Source organism: Sorex araneus, chromosome 2 (genome assembly GCF_027595985.1).
Source record: "Sorex araneus isolate mSorAra2 chromosome 2, mSorAra2.pri, whole genome shotgun sequence".
Lineage (NCBI taxonomy): Eukaryota > Metazoa > Chordata > Mammalia > Eulipotyphla > Soricidae > Sorex > Sorex araneus.
In genome coordinates this window covers 104,018,032-104,040,783 of record NC_073303.1, presented here as the reverse complement: position 1 = coordinate 104,040,783, position 22,752 = coordinate 104,018,032, and the positions used below count along the sequence as shown (strand labels likewise).

The window sequence follows — 22,752 nt, the reverse complement described above, 5'->3', positions numbered from 1 at the left end:
TGTTCTCTTGTCCCACTAATACGCCCCGCAAAATTATCTTCATGAGGATTGAGGATGTTCTAGCTGTTTACTCAAGGCTCTAAAGAGATCCTAGCATATGGCATCAACCCAAAGTATGGGATTTCTTAAATGAACCTTGATATTAAATATACAATTCCCTAATAGATGAAGAAATCACTCCTTAATCTAGAAGTAGAAAGGAATTATACCAAGTAAAAACAGAGGTTTTTCAAAATTCATGCAATGGATGTCCCTATTGCTTAGAAGTTAGGAGCACAGGCACTAGGACAAAGAGAGATTCCAGCCCATTTAGTAGTAGTTATTTCCTGAGTCAAGATTCCGTAACTCAATTTATGAATAATAGGCTGGAACTATAGTGGGTAGGGCGCTTGTTTGGCTTGTGGCCAACCTGGGTCCAATCCCATATTCAATATGGTGCCCTCTCAAGGGCCAGAAATAAAATTTCTGAGTGCAGAGCCAGGAGTAAACCCTGAGCACCACCTGGTATGGTTCAAAAACCAAAAGAAAAAATGTATGAATTATAGTAACACCAACTTAATGTTACTACAGTAGTTAAATATATTATGTGTTAATACCACAATACAGGGCAACAATTAAATGCCTAATAAGGGAGACAGCATTTATCATCATCATATCTCACTCTAATCCCTGCTGACTTTCTAATATTTCCCAAATAATTTATGACAAGATTGTAATCCAGGTTCTAAGTTCATATAGCGGAGAATCATCAAACTAAAAAGATAAAGTAGTTGCCCAAGCTTGAGAAACAAAGGGGGAAGAAAAATAAAAAACTATTAAAAATGAGATTCCGCAGTCATGGGGAATTACTATAGCAGGACACTAATGCCCACGAAGATGATGCTCTGACACTAAAAGAAAAACTATACATTCAATACTCAAGGTGTCAGGAAAATAGAATTATAAAATTAGGAGAAAAAAATCTAAAATTCAAAGTTTACTTCAAAATGGTTTATGTAACTTTTGGTGTGAAAAATAAATTGGTACCTTCAAAAACTCAGTGGTTCCCCCTGGAAATGTTCCTACTGTAGGCAAAGAGACAGCACCCACCCAATTGTACATAAGCCGATCACCACGCCCCTGGACTGGTCTAGTGTCCCCTACCCAGGGGTGGTACCAGTCACTCTGAGAAACGCTGGGAAACAGCTCCGGAAGTAATGGGGTATTTCCTATGGAATGCTTGGCTGTCTCCTGTAGCTACCAATCTGTGTGTTTATGCCACCCCAGAGCTTCTCTGACACTGTAGTAAAAACATCAAACTTCCTCAATATGGGATCTTTCTTCTCTATAATCTGTAATGTTTTTATCTCAAACGTGGATGGCAAGGTGGTGGTGAACGGTTTCACTCTACCATCTCAGTGAAACTGTCATGACTCTATAAAAAAAAAATCTGCATTTATTAAATCTATGTCTTTATCAACAGAATTACCAGGGCCTTCTGACATTGGGAAGAAAATCAAATTTCAAAATTAAAAACACATTCCAAATTTCTTAAAAGATATTTTTTTTTTGTTCAATTCCTCTGTAAAAACATTGGTCACCATTTTAACGTACAGTGGCAACAAAATGCACCCAATTACATGCATCAACAAGTTAAGAAATCATAGTAAATGGACAACATGGATTTTAAACAAACAGTAATAAAGTAGCTCATGTTGCATTTAGCCATAGTTATAGTGCTCCCAATAAATAAATAGGTATAATAGAAATAAAAATTCTAGATCCAAATTGAAATAAAGTTCTTTGTGATAAGTAACATGAAACAGTGATTATGTGAAATCATTATCTTCAAGGGAACCATCTTTTAGAAATCATTTAGCTGAAAGGTACCATACCAGTGTATATTAGACTGTGTGGGGGGGGGGGGGGAATGTATTCTTAGACTAACAATAAATAAAATTTCTCCTTTTCTTAAATAGTGATGATCCAACTAATTCAAAAATTTTATTATACCCATAAATTAAAGTATCTTTCAATTTGAAGGTTACATGTTCAATGTTTTAAAACCTTAAATAAACCTGTAGACATTCCCCTAAAATGAAAGATTCTATAGGTCTTGATTATTTTTAAGAGCATAAAAAAGAAAAGTAACTACCAAAGTCATTTCTAAAATTAAAGGAAGAGGCAAGGTTTCTGTATGTGGGATTTAATTAATTGGAAGAAAATTTAAGCACCTCAAAAATACTTTTTTAGAAAACAGAAAGTACTCATATTTAAGTTAGAAGGGAAAAGCATAGCATTTAAACATTTGCCAAAATAATATTTTTAAACAAACTTTCTAAACTTATTAAAAAAATAAAAAAAGGTTTTTTTGGTGTATGCAATATTTTGTGAAAGTTACAAATCACAATTCTGTTTAAGATGCCAAGTTTCATAATTCTAACTTGGTTAACTTATAAAGTTGTATTATCTTTATAAGAATTTTACATTTTTTTTTTATGCTGTGGGGTTTATTTTCTTTTATTCCTTCAATTCTCAATGACTAAAGGAAAGCAGTAAGCTATTTTAAAGTATACAGAAGAGAACTAATAATAAATTGTCCTGTCGCGGAAAACAGGTTCTCTAAAAATAAGAGTTTGGGTAAATATGTGCAAATAAGATTTTACAATTGGTAGCTCTAGAAGTCTCCCTTTTTTGTGTGTTTTTTGTAATTGTTTAGTAATCCAACAATTTTAATAGCCAAAATATTGATTTTAATTTTAGCTTTTCTCCTTTATGTGTTTACCCTTACAAAGAAAATTTTATCACATATGAACAAGCACATGTTAACAAATATTGGGATTCATAACATGGAAATTAATGACTTTCATGCATGGTTTACTTAATCAGAACAAAACTGAAAATGAGTAACTTCAGACTACAATACAATTTTAACACCACAAAAAAGGGGAAAAAAGACCCCAAGAAAGGAGATTCCTCCTCATATACTTCTGACTACTAGACCTTAAAAAGAAAAAAAGCTAAATGTAAATGTAAAGCATTTAGTTTTCACCTCAAAATAAGTATCCAAAAAAGAAATAAAATTCACTAGTCAAGTTACAATGACATCAGGATTATGAGCATGGAGCACTCAGACTCATTCAATTCACAGGAGATACTCTGGAAGAAAATTCCTGCCAATTTGTATCTTGTTAACCTAATTAAAACCACTTGAACTTCACTTAAAACCTTCTCTACAATTTCTGTTATCTACTTCCCTAAAAAAAAATAATTTTTTGCCTCTTAATTTTCAAGTTTCATGTCAAATCTCTCACTCTACTGAAACATTCATTTCGTTCTCCTCAGAAGTCATGTAAATTATTCAAAATGAAAAATTAATGGTTAAAATAAGTTCAACTCAGAATAATACAGTTGTTAACAGGTATGGTTTTATGTAGCAACAAGTCTACATAACTGCTCACTCATATACTCTGGTTATGAAACAGTAAAGCAGAAAAAAACTAAAGTGAGTAACAGATATTCAAAATATGTAAAATCTGCATTTGTTTTAAATAGAGGTGATTAAAAAAATGACTAAAATTATGATTGTAAATATTTTATGTGAAACAGTACAAAAGTGATGTTGCCAAAAAGTTTTAAAAAAATATCTAACAGATATTAAATAGCTTAAGTAATCTGGAAAAAAAATGTTAAGATAGAATTGCAATTTCAGGGAACAACAATAACAACAGAAAATGCTAGCATGCAAGTACACAGTAAGTTAACAAATAAGCGAACCCCAAATCAGTACAGTACTCAATGACTGATACTAAATGACATTTTGATATATCAAGAAAAGAGTAAAATGTTGATTGCCATTGATGAAAAAGCATTTCAACAATTTACACAAAATGATAACAGTTTTCTAAAAAAGATGTCCTAAGAAAACCAAGTCACAATAAGTTAGTGTTTTCCATAATACATGCTGAATTATTTGATCCCATGTCTATACACTGTTACTGTCTTAATTCCTAAATGTTGCTGACAGCATGATTAATAATTGAGGTACATTAGTTTACATCATTTTTAATAGGTATTCTAAAAGGATTAATTTTCCTTTTCCAGTTTTTCATCTTCTTCACCTCCTCCAAGGAAAAGCAAAGGAAACATTCCTAGAATACAGCCAATTGTTACCCCACCAGCTTTGCCCTAAAGAAAACAGAGAAAAAAAATGTTTAGGTGATTCTATCTGCAAATGAGGAATCTCTGCTTATTATTGTTAATTTTAATATTCATCATAAGATTCTATTCTGATTATATTTTTATCATAGTAAGCTAAATATAAAAAAGTTAACAGTTTCTAGAACAGGCTGAAATTTAAAATAATAAATAATGCAAAGTAATAAATAATTAGTTTAAATTTTCATGAAAATGTTCAAAGAAATATTCAAATATGAAAATATATTGTAAAAGTCCTATAATTATTGTTACACATTATATATGCATTCCTTTTAGAATAGTTTTGTTTTCTGTCCCATTCTGTCAACACATTCACACTTTACAGTAATTCGGTGTATATAATTCAGTCTTGGGGCTGGAGAGATAGTCCACCACACCCCAAATTCAGTTTTTTCCAAACTGCAACATAAACTTAATACTATGGCCTCCAAAATATATTGCTTTGATGGGCCTATACTCTCTCCACTGTAACAAGTTACCTACATGTTATTATAAGGTCTTATGGCACTTGTAGACATGAAAGCTAACCTAAAAACCTGAGTACACTGTAATACTTTTCTATAAGAAAATAGTTTCCAAGTTTCAAACAATCAAATTATAAATAAGATTTTAAAATAAAATTTATTATCACAGATGGGTCCTGCACGTGCATTTGTACAATTCTACTATGGGTACGTGTCACAGTATGCAACGATCAGCAGCTTCCACTACTTCAAGCCTGAAGTTTATGCTACAGAATATTATGCTACAGAATATAAGATTTTATTTTTAACATAAATCAAGCAGAATTAACAACTAAGGAAGAAAATCACTCTCACAAACTGGAAAGGGGTTTAGAACACAGACACAACTGTATTTGAAGAGGAAAAGCAAACCTATTTATGAGACAGGAAAAAAGGGGAGTGGAGCCATAGTACAGCACATAGGGTGTTTGCGTGTACACGGCCAACCCAGGCTCCACCCGCAGCACCCCATCTAGTCCTCAGAGCACCTCCAAGAGTTATTCCTGAGTGGGGCTGGAGCGATAGCACAGCGGGTAGGGCATTTGCCTTGCACGCGGCCGACCCGGGTTCAAATCCCAGCATCCCATATGGTCCCCTGAGCACGGCCAGGGGAAATTCCTGAGTGCAGAGCCAGGAGTAACCCCTGTGCATCGCCAGGTGTGACCCAAAAAGCAAAAAAAAAAAAAAAAAGAGTTATTCCTGAGTGGAAAGCCAAGAGTAACCCTGAGTACCACTGGGTGCGACCCAAAAACAAAAACAAAACAAACAACAACCAAAAAAGCCCAACAACAAAAACAAAAACAATCAATCGATTTTTTTTTGAAAAATCCAGCAAAATAATCTCTTGGTCCCAAAAGCTATTTATTCTCTCCTTCAGTTTATGTGTAATTACAGAATCTGGATACACACACACACACACACACACACACACACACACACACACACGGAGCACTGTAGCACTGTCATCCCGTTGTTCATCAATTTGTTCAAGCAGACACCAGTAACTTCTCCATTGTGAGACTTGTTGTTACTGTTTTTGGCATATTGAATACGCCACAGGTTGCTCGTCAGGCTCTGCCATGTGGGCGGGATACTCTTGGTAGCTTACCAGACTCTCCAAGAGGGACCCAGGAATCGAACCTGGGTGGGCTGCACGCAAGGCAAATGCCCTACCCTCTGTGCTTTCACTCAGTCCATATTTTTTTTAAAAAAACAAAGTATCAGAGATAGGGTGAAGTGTGTGAATCTATATTTCTAACAAATTCCCAGAAAACCCAACCCACTGGTCTGGGTTGGCCACCTTCCTCCACAATCTCACTTTGTTCCAGGGCTCAAGCTATTGTGGACTTCTTCAGTGAGGCCTAGTGACCCTCCTAGAGGTCTAGTGACCCCCCCTATTTAAAACCACAGTTTGACTCTATCCTAGTATTTCCAAATTCTTTTATCTTTTATCTTGCTCTGCTTCGATTCCCAGCAACCCGTATGGTCCCCCGAGCACTGCCAGGTGTAATTCCTGAGTGCAGAGCCAGAAGCAACTCCTGAGCATCGCCGGGTATGACCCAAAAAGCAAAAAAAAAAGTATTCGGTCAAGCTCCATAGCTTTATAAAATGCTTTTCCTGCCTCACACATTCTTACTTCCTTAGTGCTGCTTTTAATTATTGCTTCTATCTACAACTATGTTCTATCCCAGAAATACCTGACTGGATTTCTTTCCACACATGTTTTTATGCCTTTCGATGTGCAGACAATATACTTGGAATTCTCTTTTCACATACTATCTTATTCATAATTTAAAAATCAATTTAAATCCAGTAATCACCAAGAATCTCCCCATAAAGTATTATTTCATATGTGCTATAACTGTACTTGTAACTGCAGTTGTCACACTCAGTTAAAACTTGCTGACATGTCTAATTTTCCACCTAAATAGTCCTCTAAGATCATGACAACTTTACGTCCTTCCATCTCTAAAACAAATACAACTTAAGATAACTGAATCATGTGAATGTTTTTTTTTAAGTAAAGTGCAATAACAAAAAAAAAAATTCCCAAACAAAAGAAACTGTACTCCGGGATGCGTGGGTGTTAGACCATCCCCAGCTGTGCTCAGAGGCTCTTCCTGGCTCTGTGCTCAGTAGTGGCCCCACTGAAGTCAGGTTAGCTGCAATCAAGGTAAGCGCTTTAGCCCTCGGTACTACCACTCTGGCCCCAAATCATACTGTTCTTTAAACGGCCAAGCACTGTACAGTCTTATCAGAAACTTGATACACATAGATTTTATTTTCAAATTTCTAAAGGGACAATAGAGTCTTGCTCTGGCTCTTTGAATACAATATATAAACCATGTAACATACTTACCAAATGTGTACTAACACGTGTTTGCCACATGTCAACTTGCTTTGGTGTGAGATCAGGAATTGACAGGCCTAACCTGGAAGCCAAAGCTTCAACATAGCCTGCGAGTCTTGGAAAGAAACAAACAAAGATAAGTTTCTGAAGAACTGTCCACAGATAGTAAAAGGTGAATTACTAAGACAGAAATTAGAACTTTTACATCTGTATAAATTGGCATTCTAGAAATAGTATGTGTATTTTTTTATAACTTGCATTATAGTCCTTAAATATATAATCTAAAAATAATTTTATATTAATATACTTGTAAGTAAATTCACTCATTGATAATGCCATTTTCTCCAGTTTTACCCTTAAAAAATTCATTGAAGGTATATAAAAAAAATTTTTAAACCATTTTTACTGATACCGGGGTTTAGAATACTGTTAATCATACTTTTCATGAATACATAATTCCAATACTATTCCCACCACCAGAGCTCCTGCTTTCTGTTCACTGGGTACATAAAATTTTCAACAGCTTATTATTAATGTACTTATTCCAATTCAAAGCAAAAAACACTTTAACATCTGATTAAATTAATAATTTATCATCAGATTCGAACACAATGGCCACTCAATGCCTCTAGTGCAAACTACAACACCCAAAAGGAAAGAGAGAACAAAAGGGAATGCCCTGCCACAAATGAGGGATGGGGTGGGAGGGAGGGGATGGGGTGGGGGAGCAATACTGGGATCATTAGTGTTGGAGAATGGGCACTGGTAGAGAGATGGGTACTCGATCATTGTATGACTGAAACACAAGCACAAAAGTTTGTAAGTATGTAACTGTACCCCACGGTGATTCACTAATAACATTTTTTTAAAAAAACTATCATCAGAAGAGGAAAATTCAACATTTATCAGATTAATATACTAAAATAAAAGACTTCAGAGGTCTTTTATTGAGATAGGACAATCTCAGTATTTATCTAAGTTGTTTACACTACTGAAAACAATCTTACTTTCTTAATATAAAAAAGAAAAGAATTACTATCTCATGGTGATTCAATAAAAAATAAATAAAAGAAAAAAGAAAAGAAAGCAAAAAGATTTCTTATGAACTTTGACACTCTATTATTCAGTTATATTTTATAACGGCAGAGAAGCAATTCTTAAATAGAAAGATTCCACCAAAAACTCTTTTATCTCTAATCAAAAAGAGTTGTTTTATGAAAGGTTCTAAAACAAAATGGCCCTATAATCTATTAGAATCATTTGGTTTTATTAACCATATAAACCAATATCATGGGAGAATCTGGCAAGCTCCCTGTGGCATATACATATGCCAAAACCAGTAACAATGATGGGTCTCATTCCCCTGACCCTGAAAGAGCCTCCAATGCAGCACCATTGGGAAGGACAAGTAAAGAGAGGCTGCTAAAATCTCAGGGCTAGGACGAATGGAGACATTTACTGAGACCACTCGAGAAAATCGACGATCAACAGGATGATGATGATGATGATGATGATAAACCAGTATCACAGTAGCTGTCATATTATCCATATTAACCTTAATGATGAAAACTGGGAAGTGAAACATAGTGTGATATTATAGATTTATGGCAGAAAGTCCAGAAATAAAAAATTTCTGTATCAATCCAGAAGAAAATAAGCTTTATTTTTAACAGTGGTTTTGCTTAAACTCTAGTGCAGAAATCTAAAAGACATGGAGAGATCACTTTAGGCTGTCTCTGCCTATTTGATAGGAGTAAACAGATTCTACCAGTCTCAGAGCTGAACCTCAAAACTCACCCCTCTACTCAACCACGTAAGGAAGAAACAGCCAAAGACCAAGCAAGAGAGAATACTTTTATCATAATTAATGCCAGCTTTATCTAATTCACATTTTCCAGGCTTCCCCAAGCTCAGGAAGCAGACCAGACGATCTGTCCTTAGAAGAGAAAATGAAAACAAAGTGAAAAGTTGACTATCTCTGGGTAGACACACTCAGTTTATTCCACACGCCTAGCACGTGGGATGACTTGGTCAAATACATGCATGCTTGGCCTATTATTTCCCCTTTGGAAGTTCCTCTTCCAGTAAATACACCTAATCAGTACCTGACACTTGAGCAGCATCACTCATGTTTAGACTCAGTGGAGAATAGTGAGGTAGACTAATGATCGGAATTACTTTTAATTCTGTCTCATCCTTACATCTATAAAGTACGCATAAAAATTTCAGTCAACAAAAATTGAGAAGATGAGTAGATAAAATACCCATTCATAGAGACACTAATTCTGTACTACCAGATGTGACCCAGGCATCAATATTTGATGCACACCAAGTAGTTGAAACTGCTGGTTTGGAAATACTATATTAAATTTAAATTTTCATCTCTAAAACAAAGGACATTCCCACTTCATTCAAAGGAAAATGGATAAAACAGCAAGTACAAAAAAATTAAACAGATGAACATACCCAAGTCCAGCTAAATCTGACACAAGATTTCCCAAAGCAGCAGCTAAAAATTTTTAAATGGACAAGAAAATTATTACACAGAAGCTAAAAAAAAGTCAATACAAAGCAATATTATACAATCCATAAAGCACTGGTCTGGCAGAACTGTCCCATTTTGCAACTTAAAACAACTAGACTCATAAATATCAAAGAATCTCCTGGTTTCAAAAAGAACATCATTCTTTGAGATCATAGTCTTCTACTTCCACCAAGCAGCAGGTTTTATTCTGCTGTAGTAGTCAATTTTTGTTTTGGTCTCAATATTAAAACACCTAGATAAGGCTAACACAAAATTCTTAAAAAGACACTTAGGGCTGGAGTGATAGTACAGTAGGTAGGGCCTTTGCCTTGCACACGGTCGACCCTGGTTCGACCCCAGCATCCCATACGGTCCCCGAGCACTGCAGAAGTAATTCCTGAGTGCAGAGCTAGGAGTAACCCCTTTTGTAACCCAAAAGTTAAAAAAAAAAAACCTAGACAATATTTTTCACTTGTATCTTTTAGAATCTTTAAAGAGGCTTGGATATTTAAAAGTTAGAGTACTAAAGCTACATACTCAGCTCTGAAATTCAAGAATATCAAGAAATGTTTTTAACTCATCACTTCATACTTTCTATACAATAAGATAATACATAGGGCCAGAGCAATGATAGTACAGCAGGTAGCGCATTTGCCTTGCACACTGCTGACCCAGGTTCAATCCCCAGCATCCCATATGGTCCCCCAAGCACCGCCAGGAGTAATTCCTGAGTGCAGAGACAGGAGTAACACCTAAGCATCTCCGAGTGTGACCCAAAAAGCAAAATATATAAATTTTTTTAAAAGCATAATATAATGCAACCTTCAAATATCACTATTTCTAAACAACAGAGTAGAAATTGGGGGGGAGGGGAGGAAGAAAATCAGATTTCCAGTAGCTATGTATTTTCTTCTTTGATTTTTTGATCCAAATTGAAAATACATAATCAATGGAGACAAGGGTATAAAAGTTTTGGCGCAATACCCAATTAAGAGAAAAACTAATTTTAAAATAGAGAACTAAGTACTGTTACCATTAGCTAACATCAAGTACCTAAACTTTCTCAAGAGAAAAAAATGCTGTTACAAAATTTTAAATAAGAACAATAAGACTAAGGATATAAACAGACATCTCACTGAATAAACCAATTCAGGTAAATTATTCTATTCTAGAAGAACCAACTAAAGTGCTTTATAAATATACAAAGAAATAAGATAATTATTATTAAGTACCTGCCATAGTTGAAATTCCCAAAACAATTCCAATAGATATCTCAATATGAGTTCCCTGAAAAATGATTACAAAGAAATATTAAAACTTAGGAAAACATTAATAAAAATAGATAACAGTTAAACCAACATGCATTTGCAAAAATGTATATGCATAAAATATACACTAAAATACACTTATATGTCATAACTCGATTATTAAATTTGTATTGATGCAGAAATAAATAACTTAGTCATTACAGGATTTTATAAAATTAAAAACAAATGAAGCCATATAATTCATCATCAAAAATTTACAATTTATATTTTCCTATAAATATGCCCTAAATCTCTTTGAACACAAAAAAACCAACACCTAATTTTAAATGCCGACAAAGCTACATTATTTACTCAAAGATTTAAAAAACATTTAAATCAGTATCCAGAGACCTAAACACTTTAAAAATTATTCTTGCAGAGGTGCCACAGCAGTAGTACACTGGGGCATTTGCCTTTGCGTGTGGTTAACCCAGATTTGATGCACAGCACCCCAAAGGTCTTCCAAAGATGCCAGGAGTGATCCCTGAACACAGAGCCAGGAGTAAGTCCTGAGCACTGCTGAGTACGGCCAAAAACAATTAAAATACAAACAAAAATTGTCCTTGCAAAACTTGTATCTCTCTCTACCCCTTGCATTGTGAGACTCAAGTAAAAGCAACAATAACTTTTGTACAATAGATACACTGGAAAAATGAGGTCTAAAGAATTTATCATACTGAGAATTTAAGACTTTCTACATGTATTTATTTCCTCTGGACAAAAGAGGGGTTTGTATTTTCACTCCCACTTTAGTGGAAGGGAACTGAAATGAAGATATCTAAACTACTTTAATGGGTTGTAGAGAATAAACAAGAAATCCTAGGACATGTCATACTAATTAAATTCTAACTCTTGAGCAATTCACTGCCTTAAGTTAATTTAATTTTTGAAACTGCCCTTTAATACTGATGCTTGAAAATGTTTTTAATATTTTAATTCTCAGTATGTATGGAAGAAAAAAGTTATATAATGCCATTACAAAATTTTACTATTTTTAAAAATCAAAGCCACCTTCTCCAAATGGAATCCCGGCGACACTGAACTTCTACTAACATGACTCCGCAGTGAAGAATCCTGGCTGGGGGGCAACGCAAGCCAGAGAATGCTCCAGACCCCAGACCGTTATCTAACACTGGGGTGCCCCAGACAGAGAAGGTGCAGAGTCCCCGCCTTCTCCAGATGGAATCCTGGGGACACTGAGCTTCTACTAACATGACTCCAGTACGTGGGGACCGGGACTATTTCTCCAAACCTTTCCTAATATACAAAAGCCACTCAGGAACGGCTCCTCCGCCCCTGAGCGCCCATGATCCCAGATGCACTCAAACCAATCTCAGAAACGCAGCGGCTGCTGGCAGATATACTCCTGGACTGTGAACTAAGCTACGGCCCGTGCAGCCCTGGGAGGGGGAAGGATTTTTGTCCCTCGGCCTTTTCCCCTTTGCGGCAGCATGGTGACTGGCACCTTTCAGAGCCAACTGGACAGAGAGGTAGGAGCTTGCAGTATGGGGCGCTCAGGGAATCTCGAGATGGGGGGGGGGGGCAGAACCGGCCCTGCTCCCCGCCCAAATGAGACCTCAAGCGGCCATCCACGAACAGCTCCTCCACTCCTGAACAGCCATGATCCCAGAGGCACACAAACTAATCTAGGAACGCAACGGCTGCTGGCAGAAATACCTCTGGACTTAATTACTAAAACACCAGAATTCCAAAACTGCGCGGCTCCTTTCGCAGCCATGCAACATCATATGCTCTTGGTTATCAGCAAAAGGAAACAAGTGATCCAATGATGCCTTTTCGACAGGTCTGATTGTTGGGGGGAAAACTCCAAATAATAATAGTGGGTTTTCTGTCGAAAATTGAAATCAAAGTAGAGAGAGTAAAATGAAAATCATCTGCCACACAGGCAGGGTGGGGAGTGGGGGGGGGGGTTTACTGGGGTTCTTGGTGGTGGAACATGTGCACTGGTGAAGGGATGGGTGTTTGATCATTGTATGACTGAGACTTGATCCTGAAAGCTTTGTAACGGTTCTCACGGTGATTAAATAAGTTTTAAAAAAAAATCAAAACAGTTATTTGCATTTTGGTTATACCCCTTTAAAACACAATTCTTGTTACTGAATACATTGCAAAAACCTGATGTACAAAGTCTTCCAGACACTAAAATTGCAGGGCTGGAGTCCGGTGCAATAGTACAGAAGGTAGAGAATTTGCCTTGCACAGGGCTCATCAGGCTTCCATTCCTGATAGGTACTGCCAAAAGTAATTTCTATGTACAGAGCCAGGAGAACCAGGGGTAACCCCTGACCATTGCCAGTGTGGCCCAAAAACCAAAACCAAAATAATGAAGTAAAAGACTATAAATGCATCCAAAAGTAAGAGATTTCTGAAGAGGAAAAGCAAAAAACAAAGAATGAAGGTAATTTTTTGGAGATGAGTATTTTATTTTATTTAATTTATTTATTTATTTATTTGGGTCACACCCGGCGATGCACAGGGGTTACTCCTGGCTTTGCACTCAGGAATTATACCTGGCCGTGCTCAGGGGACCATATGGGATGCTGGGATTTGAACCCGGGTCGGCCGCGTGCAAGGCAAACGCCCTACCCGCTGTGCTATCTCTCCAGCCCCTGGAGATAAGTATTTTAAAAAATAGAAGTTCTCTTCAGATCAGGGGCACCTGAGAAGCTATAGTATATAAGAATAAATACAACATCTCTAATAGCTACTAGAATCACATAAAAATTTATTTGTAATGCATGCATTTATTAAAGTACAGAGATGTATAAAGTTTTGCTGAATTTAAGAAACATGAAGATCCTTCTAATACCTTCTAGCACTTCTAATACCTTCTAATACCCTGAAAAGTCTCATGTAAAGTGAAAATAGCTTGAGGGCAATGAACTATGCAGTTAGTTATATCAAATTTTATGTTAATAGGTGGGAAAGTCTTTATAAACAAATCTAGTATTTGCTATCTTTAAAGTTATACTCAATTATAATACAACTAATTTATTCTAAAATTCTAATAAAATTCATCCTGATTAAACTGGAAAAATAATAAAAACACAAGTTATAAAAACAATTAAAATAGTTAAAATACCAGTTATGAAAAGAAATTCAAGTAACATAAAAAATATTTTAAAAAAACATACAAGAAACTAAAAGCTAAGTATAAACAAAAGTGAACAGTGAAGGTCAAATCTATTAAAAGAAGTTACATAGGAATTTGTTTTTACAACTCTAATTACAGTAGTAGCCAAGCAAGTATAACAGGAAAGAGGAATGCCTCAAATGTCTATGGTTTGCTAGCAGACAAAAATGAAATACGTCCTTAACTTACCATTTCAAAATAGTTACAGACTATTAGCAAACAGTGCTTTTTTTAAAAGGGGGGAAAAGTCTTACATGTAGTTCTCTTGGTAACTTTAAAGCCTTGTTGGGAAATGTCTGTGTCCCTATGTTAGTTTGTAATTACCCCAGAACAATATTTTGTCTATTGATCATAATAAAGCCAGTGTTTTAAAATTTTCAGTATTATAAAATTGTGTGAGGGCTGGAGAGATAGTATACCGGGTAGGGAGCTGTAGACACTGGCCTGCTCGAAGTCAGCCCACGTCTGATACCCACCACCCCAGGTGGTCTCTCCAGCACCAAGAGTGATTTTCTGGGCACAGTGTGTGGCACCAAAACAAAAAAAAATTGGTATGTCTCTAAAACTAGATTTCAATGTAAACTAGAAAAACAAGTATTACTAATTTTGAGTCAAACATCTCACACCTGGAGTAATAGGCCTAAGTAATAGAAAACAGTTACAAGATAATCATTTTATTCTAAAATGTGGGCATTTTACTTTGATTTTCTGGGGGTCAGGGAGCAGCTGTATTTGAAAACATTTATCTTTTACTTCAGGAATTTGTTTCAAAGAAAGGACAGAAACATAGGTGAGAGTCTTAGTCAGGATATAAGATGTTACCCTGTTTCCTATTCTGATCCTCCAAAATATCCTGAACCTCTCTATGTGTACAAAATGTCAAAATACTTCTCTGTACCTAGGTTAGCTTTTCAGCACTTAAATAAACTCTGCCCTATTTCAGTGGTTATTCAGAACGCAGTACAGATACTAGCTGTTAATAAAAGAGATGTTAAAATATTGAGTGAATCATGTAAAACTGAAAGAAATATTTCTTACAGAGAAACCTTAATTTAGGAAATCTATTCAAGAACATATGGTATCTTATAGCACATGTGATAAAGTATTGATGATGGGGTTCTTGTCCAGTTAGCTTTGGCTGACATTAACTATATTCAATCAACATGAGCAAGTTATATGTTAGTAATTTCACAAAAGGCAGTGCAGTGGTTCTACACGGTTAAATAAGCCCAGATTCACATATAAAGCACTGTAGCACTGTCATCCCGTTGTTCACTGATTTGCTCCAGCGGGCACCAGTAACCTCTCCATCGTGAGACTTGTTGTTACTGTTTTTGGCATATCGAATATGCCACAGGTAGCTTGCCAGGCTCTGCAGTGCAGGCGGGATACTGTAGGTAGCTTGCCAGGCTCTCTGAAAGAGACCCGGATTTGATTCCTCTTTAAGAGGAATCGAACCCTGGTCGGCCAAACCCTAAATGCTTTATCTTTTGGTAAAGCTTGGTTTACCAACATGGTAAAAAAAAAAAAAAAGGTTATATGGTTTTTATATACTATAATTGCCCATGATCAGTTTTTCAAATAAGCTAGTATTTTGATATGCTACCTTAGAGTTTTTGTCAGCCTACAGTATTAAAGAGTTAGTCAGTGGATGTTTATCACCTTCAAGTTCAGCTGCGTATCTGGGGACCTTCTGTGACTGATGTAGAAGAACATCTTCCTGCTGCCTGCTCCCTCCTAAGTTTCCTCAGCCAGGTGAATAGCTGAATTTTGTCAATATATGTGATCCTCATCAATTTGGTGAGATACAGAGTGGAAAAGAATGTCATTTTTCAACGAATCAATCTTAGATAATTATTTGAGCAAATTTTTATAATCTATACAGCTAAACTGAACTTTAATGACTTTTTAAAAAACCAAATGTATTATTTATGTTTCTCTGTAATATGTGTGAACTCCAAAACATCAAAAACAAAAGTAAAAAAAATGGAAATAGGAAAGGTAAATCAACCACCCTAGAGAATAAAACGTCACTTTGGAAGAACAACCTTACATTAATATGTCCACATCAAAAGGGAACTTTTTTTTTTTTTTTTTTTTTTTTTTTTTTGCTTTTTGGGTCACACCTGGCGATGCACAGGGGTTACTCCTGGCTCTGCACTCAGGAATCACCCCCGGCCGTGCTCAGGGGACCATATGGGATGCTGGGATTTGAACCCGGGTCGGCCGCGTGCAAGGCAAACGCCCTACCCGCTGTGCTATCTCTCCAGCCCCAGGGAACTTTTTTTTTAACACTACAATGTAACAGACAGAAGAGAGATGTCCCCGTGTGCTGAATTGAAACCTGAACCACCTCTGCGTCAGTTAAATGGAGAGGCTGCAGGACCGGGAGAAATAGTTCAAAGGGCTGCACATGGTATTGTGTACAGGAGGTTTGGATTAGATCCCAGGCACCTCACGGGTCCTCCAGCATTGCTGCATGGAGGTGCAGGGCACCGCCAAGCCTGGCGTAAAAACCAAGATAAATACGTGGATAGATTGTACATCAAAACACCATTTAGGGGCTGGAGCGACAGCAGAGGGTAGGGTGTTTGCCTTGCATGCGGCCAACCCGGGTTCAATTCCCAGTATCCCATATGGTCCCCTGAGCACTGCCAGGATTGATCCCTGAGTGCATGAGCCAGAAGCAACCCCTGAGCATGGCTGGCTGTGACCCAAAAAGCAAAAAAAAAAAAAAAAAAAAAAAAAACCACCATTTAAACATTTTTGCATGGGGAAAACTGAACAAAGAAGTAACCAAGTAACATTGTGATGAAAACTACCAATGCAAATAAAGATCAGAAATTCTTACATACTTTTTTAAAAAAAAATTACAAAATTTAACATATGTTAATAAGAAACTTGAATCAGAACAGGATAATACAGACTGAACAATTATGTGCTCATTGTCAATGGCTTAACAAAAGCTGTAAAGATTAGGAAATATGATGCCTTAAGTTATGGTCTAATCAACATGAAATAAAAATATATACCTTATCTATTATGTTAAATAAAACTTTATATAGATACAATATACATATTAGAACAATTGAGATCACATTATTTCTCAGTAGCTCAAAATAGAAGGGGTGAGAAAAAGAACTTACTGCAACAATCATAATTGCATTATCCAAAAAGCCAAACCCTATGAAAGGTATCGCATTATGGATGAATACTGAAAAACATCAAAAACAGAAAATAAGTTTTTAAGATTTCTATCATTTTTAAACAACAAAAACAACTATACAATTAAAGTCAAAATCTGATCATGTTTGGAACTTGCTTTCCATTCCCCACAGCCAAACGATTCTACTTAATGTTGCAAATCTAACTTACTTTATAAAAGCCATTATCAGGTAGGGAGAGGAGTAAAGCACGTTTCAAACATTACCATCTTAGGCTTTTAGGATTTTTCTTACACGGCAACACAGATGCACAAACACACAGTTGACTGAAATCTAATCAGGAACATCTTTGTAAGGATCCATCTCACAATGATTCAATAAAAAAGTAAAAAAAAATTACATACCAGTTAACAGAAGAAATAAATACATATTATGAGCACCACGATTTAACTGCTTAATTGCTATTGACATAGATGCTTCTCCTATACCTAACTCTGGTATCCTAAAGTTAATTTCCACATTAGAAATCATTTTAAAAGTCTCGAATCAAATTTCAGGAAAGCTATTGTGTCACTTATACTCACTAAACTCGTTTATTTAAATATCAGAATAATGTGATTATCTCATCTATATTAGAAATATATATACAAAGTCTTTAACACCCATCACCACATACTGGTACCTTCAAATGTTCTCATAAAGTATAAAAAATAACTGATTTAAATCAAAATGCGATTTGACGTCTTTTTAACAAAGGCACATCTTAATCTTAATATATAATCTGATAAATCTAAGATAATAGATTTGTAACTAGAAAGAACTAAGCTCTATATATACTTATACATTTAGTCTAATTTTAAAGTGATTTGCATCTTTTAAATATTGCAGAATTCCTAGTACTTAGTAAATGGCTCAAGAAATATTAGTTTGAGGACCTCTAACTGAAAAGGAGGAAAATTCCAGAGTGACAAAAATAAAGGCAGATTGTGAAATAAATTAAAAGCTGGGGGTTGTTAAAATACTTTAATTAATCTATAAAATTGCCAAGGTACTGAATCTTTTTGTAGAAAAAAATATCAAAGCTCTGAGCTTTATACTTCATTCAAAAACGAGTAACTTAAGCCAACTAGTTTTGCGTTCAGTGACTTGAGTCTTTTTCTTTAATGCAGTTAAGTCCACGCAAAGTATAATTAAAATATATCCAGATGTAGGAAAGTTTGGTATCACAAAAGTGAGTTCTGTACCAAGTAAGGAGAGCAAAAAAAGACATTAAAAACAGAAAAAAAAAAATCTACCCGCAACCACTAATAAGATCAAAGAAAATAGAAAATATTCTATGTGGCCAGATTCCTTCTTACAGCAAGCTAAAATATCCACAATATAAATCAACATTTTATATTCTATAGAGTGCTTTTATTTATTTGTTTGGTTGGTTGTTTTATTTGGGGGGCCACACCTCCTGACCAGGGCTCAGATTATATACAGCGTTTGGGACCCAGGTCGATTACACAGCCTCAGAGTATCATTTTAAAAGCTAATAAACATACCAAAAATCAAACAGCAGGGCTGAAGAGGCAGTACACTGGGCAGGGCGCTTCCCTTGCACACCAAGGACCAGAGTTTGGCCCCTGCACTCCGTCAGGTCCCGAGAGCCCCACCCAGAGGGATCTACCCCAGAGCACAAAGCTAGGAATAAGCTCTAAGCACCACTGGGATGGCCCAAAGAAACACCTCCACCACTAACAACAAAAATAGCATGGTACTAAAATGGCATTTTTTTGGCTTGCTCTTCAAGCCCCTGTTCTCCCGTGAACACACATCTCGCTAGCCTCTGTGCTTCTCTGCTTGCCTCTCTCCCCTCTAGAGAAGCCTGTGTTCTCTCCTGAACACACCCTGCTCTTCCTCTCCCCTCATATCTTTCTAAATAGGATTCAGAAAAAAACTATCTTGCTTTCAAATAAATAAATAATAAAATGGGATTTTTTCAATGAATGAGTCTAACCTTAGTTCTGTGACATTTTGCCTATTACTTACTAAACCTCTACTCAAACTTTGGTAATAAGCAAACATACATACAACATACACACAATCCGATTTCCAAAACAATACACATTTGATGGGTCAAAAGTATAATAAAATTTTAATTCACGAAATGAGACTTTTCCAGTGAAAAGAGATTTACCACTGAAAAAAAGTCTCCCAAAGCACCTTCTCAATCATCTTTGAAATATGATTCTATCAATGACAAAACATACCAAAGTATCTATGACACCTCTGGGATTAGTTAACATTTAGGGTTAACTTTAATGGCATTTAAAAAAACTGAGTCTACTAAAAGTATTTAAATTAAATACTAAGGTTATTTAAAAATAACATTAGACTAATTGCCACACTGGAAAAACCTGGTTTATTAAATGAGTACACTCATAATATTTACTTTATACTATAAAACATACCATAAAGTAAACATGTCCTATACATAAAAATTTATTTTCAATACAAAGAAAAAAGTTAAATGAACATATACTAGATACCACACTGGGCACTTAGCAATAAAGAAAGATGATAGATAATTTCATTGTCTGAATATTTCATTTCACTGTAACGCAAAAACTCTGTGTTATAAAGTAATATGGATATGAATGAATCAGGAAGAATCAGAAAAGATTTCCAGGGGAAAATACAATCTTAAAGGCTTCTTTTGTATTCAGGAAAAACTATTACTTAGAATCTATTTTCTACCTGAGAGGAAAAGCTGGGTTCTAAAGAACATTTATTTTTATTATGTAAGTCTGCTCTCCAGGTATGTTGTGATATTCTGTCAATTTGTGATTTTTTTTTCCAGCCTCCTTTGGAAGATATAGTTTTCTAACTCAGTAGTTATTAGTAAATCATATCAAATATTTAATTTTAATTTATAACCTATTACAAGTCATTATTAAATAATCCTTTGACTATTTACTCCTAAAGTTACTCAACTTAAATCCAAGCTATAAACAAAACTCATAATGCAAAGCACACAAGCAACATTCTAAGGTTCTTCGTTTTAGTGGTTTTAAATAAACTTTACTTTCTTCATTATTACACAAAGCAAGTCAGAAATATGCTCTCCACCAAACAATAATTCAACCTCAGACCTGAGCCTAGGAACTTTGCCTCTATAGCTACCCACCTTAAATCCAAGCTATAATAAACATACTCTTTTTTTCCTGGGAATTGTGAAAACCTCTACCACAAATGTAATTGTATTTCTTGATGTAATATTCTAACAATATTAAATACTGTTAGCATAATAGTGTCTATTAACCCATAACACTGCGAAATACCTCTAGCCAAGATAAAAACTTGTAATTTTAAAATAATAAATAGGATAATCCATTCTATCTAGAAAGAATTTAATTTACTAATTCTTCTGTACTTCAGTGACTAGCACAATTGAATTCAAATGACAGATGTGCATGCACAAATGGTTATCAATTATAGAATCATTACCATATCTCAGCTGTCCTGGGGTGGGTGGGGCCGCTTCCAATTTTTCTACAGGAGGAAAAAGAAAATAAGGCAAGAATTAGTTATTATAGTATGATTTCTCTATTATTACAATAAACAGATTTACAAAATGGGAGAATAAGTTTATATTCATGTATTCATGCATGTTCACAAATTATCTTTAGGTTAACAGGTCAGAGTTACTCATATAGAAATATATTACTTGGTATATACCGATTAAATCACAAGGCTGAAAAAAAACCCAAAAACCTGTGTTTTAGTTACAACCCTCCCATGGGCCCAAGAGCCCCAGTTAAAGTATTGAATTTTTAAAAGAATCCTTGAATCTGTAAAATGAGTCTTCTTAAAACAGCAACCACAAAAAAATTATATAAATTTTATATACATATATACATGTTGATTTTCAATGATGCAAACAGGAATATATTCTGTTTAAATGCAATGTAACTTCATGAAAATAAAAGATGAAAAATAAGTGCAAAAATCGTTTTTTGGGGGTTTAGTGTTTCTGGGTTTTTTTTTTTGGTTGTTTGTTTTTATAAAGTCTTAGAGAAGGCCACAGAATAAAGACTCCCTAAACAACAGGTGTGTGGAGTAGGACATGATGGACAAAACTGTTAAGACAGAAATCAACCCCAGCTTGCCCAAAGGACCTAGGTTTTGTTGTAAGACATAAGACTACCTACCTGTATCTCTGCCTAATTCTAAAAGGTTTTTTTTTTAATTTTTGATGAATTGTTTATTATTTTCTTAAAAAAAAAACACTAAAATGGCATATTATAAGAGAGAAAACTGGCTAACTATGAGCTCTAATAAAATTCAAGCACTACAAAGTAAACAAAATACTGTTTTTCACTTTGAAATATTAAGAACTTGTTTCTAGGACATATATTTTGGAATGATAATTCTAAATGCAAGTCCATACTTCAATGCCCGTATCACCTCTAACCACAGAACATTTCAAAGCTCATGTTTGCTTTAATTCTAGAAAATCCGACCATATTTTGCTATGTGTTTTAAAATACCTCAAAACTAAACTATAACTTATATGTTCAAATCAATGTTCCCAAGCACAGTAAAATTTGACTTTTTATGCTATTTTGTATGCTTAAGGTAGAAAATTCTTTAAAATTATACTCTGAGGAATATACAACAAGCAAGTGTTAGACTACAGTCTCTGGGACTAGAATAACTCCCTGTAATTTAGCCATGAGCGAAGCTTTATGCTAGGCCCATAGTCGTGCTCATTTTTAATTACACTCACCTCCCTTTTGAAATCTTGCCTGGCTACTCAGTTTTTAAGAAATACCATACAGGCTTTGTACCAACACTGAGTATCAAATAATACAGGAGGTTTGGAGTACTTCCAGATAGGATTACAGTTTCTATTTTACTGCTATAGTACATTTAACTAGGACTTTATTCACAGACTTTGGTTTTTGCTTTTTGGGGTTTGGGTGGGAGGGTGGAGTGGTTGGCGGGGATGGAGGAATTGTGGAATAACAAAGAGAGATCGGGGGATTGAAGCCAGGACTTCCCCACACTAAGTCAAGTGCTCTACTACTAAATAATATACTCCACCCAACGTCTGACATGTCTTTTTAAAATTTGTGTTTGTTTGGAGGCTACCCCAGGCTGTGTGCAGAGCTTACTCTTGTTTCTGCACTCAGGGATAACTCCTGGCAGGCTCAGAGGACCTTATGGGGTGTGGGGAAATCAATCTCAGGTCAGCGTGTACAAGGCAAAAACCCTGTGTACTATCTCTTTGGCCCCACCAACACTGGATATTTAAGGACAGCTTGAAACAAGTGTTAAAACCTTAGTATCATTATTATACTGTTGGGGGTGGGGACATACTAAGACTGGGAGAAGGATGGGGAGGAACACAGTAAGATTTTTTGAGAACACCAAACAGCTGAATATTAATGAAATTCTCCTGAATTTTACTAAATTACCTCTACATGATTTACCTGTAAGAAACTACACTAAAAATCAATATATCTATAACAAGAAACTAAATGCTAACAGCAAATAATGATATTT

At 35.4% G+C, this 22,752-nt stretch overlaps 1 protein-coding gene across 1 annotated transcript in view; it reads right to left on the bottom strand.

Moving 5' to 3' along the window:
• Nucleotides 1–1,409: 1,409 nt before the first annotated feature.
• TMEM65 (transmembrane protein 65) overlaps nt 1,410–22,752 on the bottom strand; it is a 48,780-nt gene continuing 27,437 nt past the window's right edge. Inside the window, exons 2-7 of the mRNA XM_004607634.2 lie at nt 20,692–20,736; nt 17,182–17,249; nt 10,807–10,861; nt 9,517–9,559; nt 7,060–7,165; nt 1,410–4,167 (exon numbers count right to left, since the gene is read on the bottom strand). Coding sequence (XP_004607691.2) covers nt 4,066–4,167; nt 7,060–7,165; nt 9,517–9,559; nt 10,807–10,861; nt 17,182–17,249; nt 20,692–20,736 — 419 coding nt within the window. The 3' untranslated portion in view covers nt 1,410–4,065. The remainder of the gene's footprint in view (nt 4,168–7,059; nt 7,166–9,516; nt 9,560–10,806; nt 10,862–17,181; nt 17,250–20,691; nt 20,737–22,752) is intronic.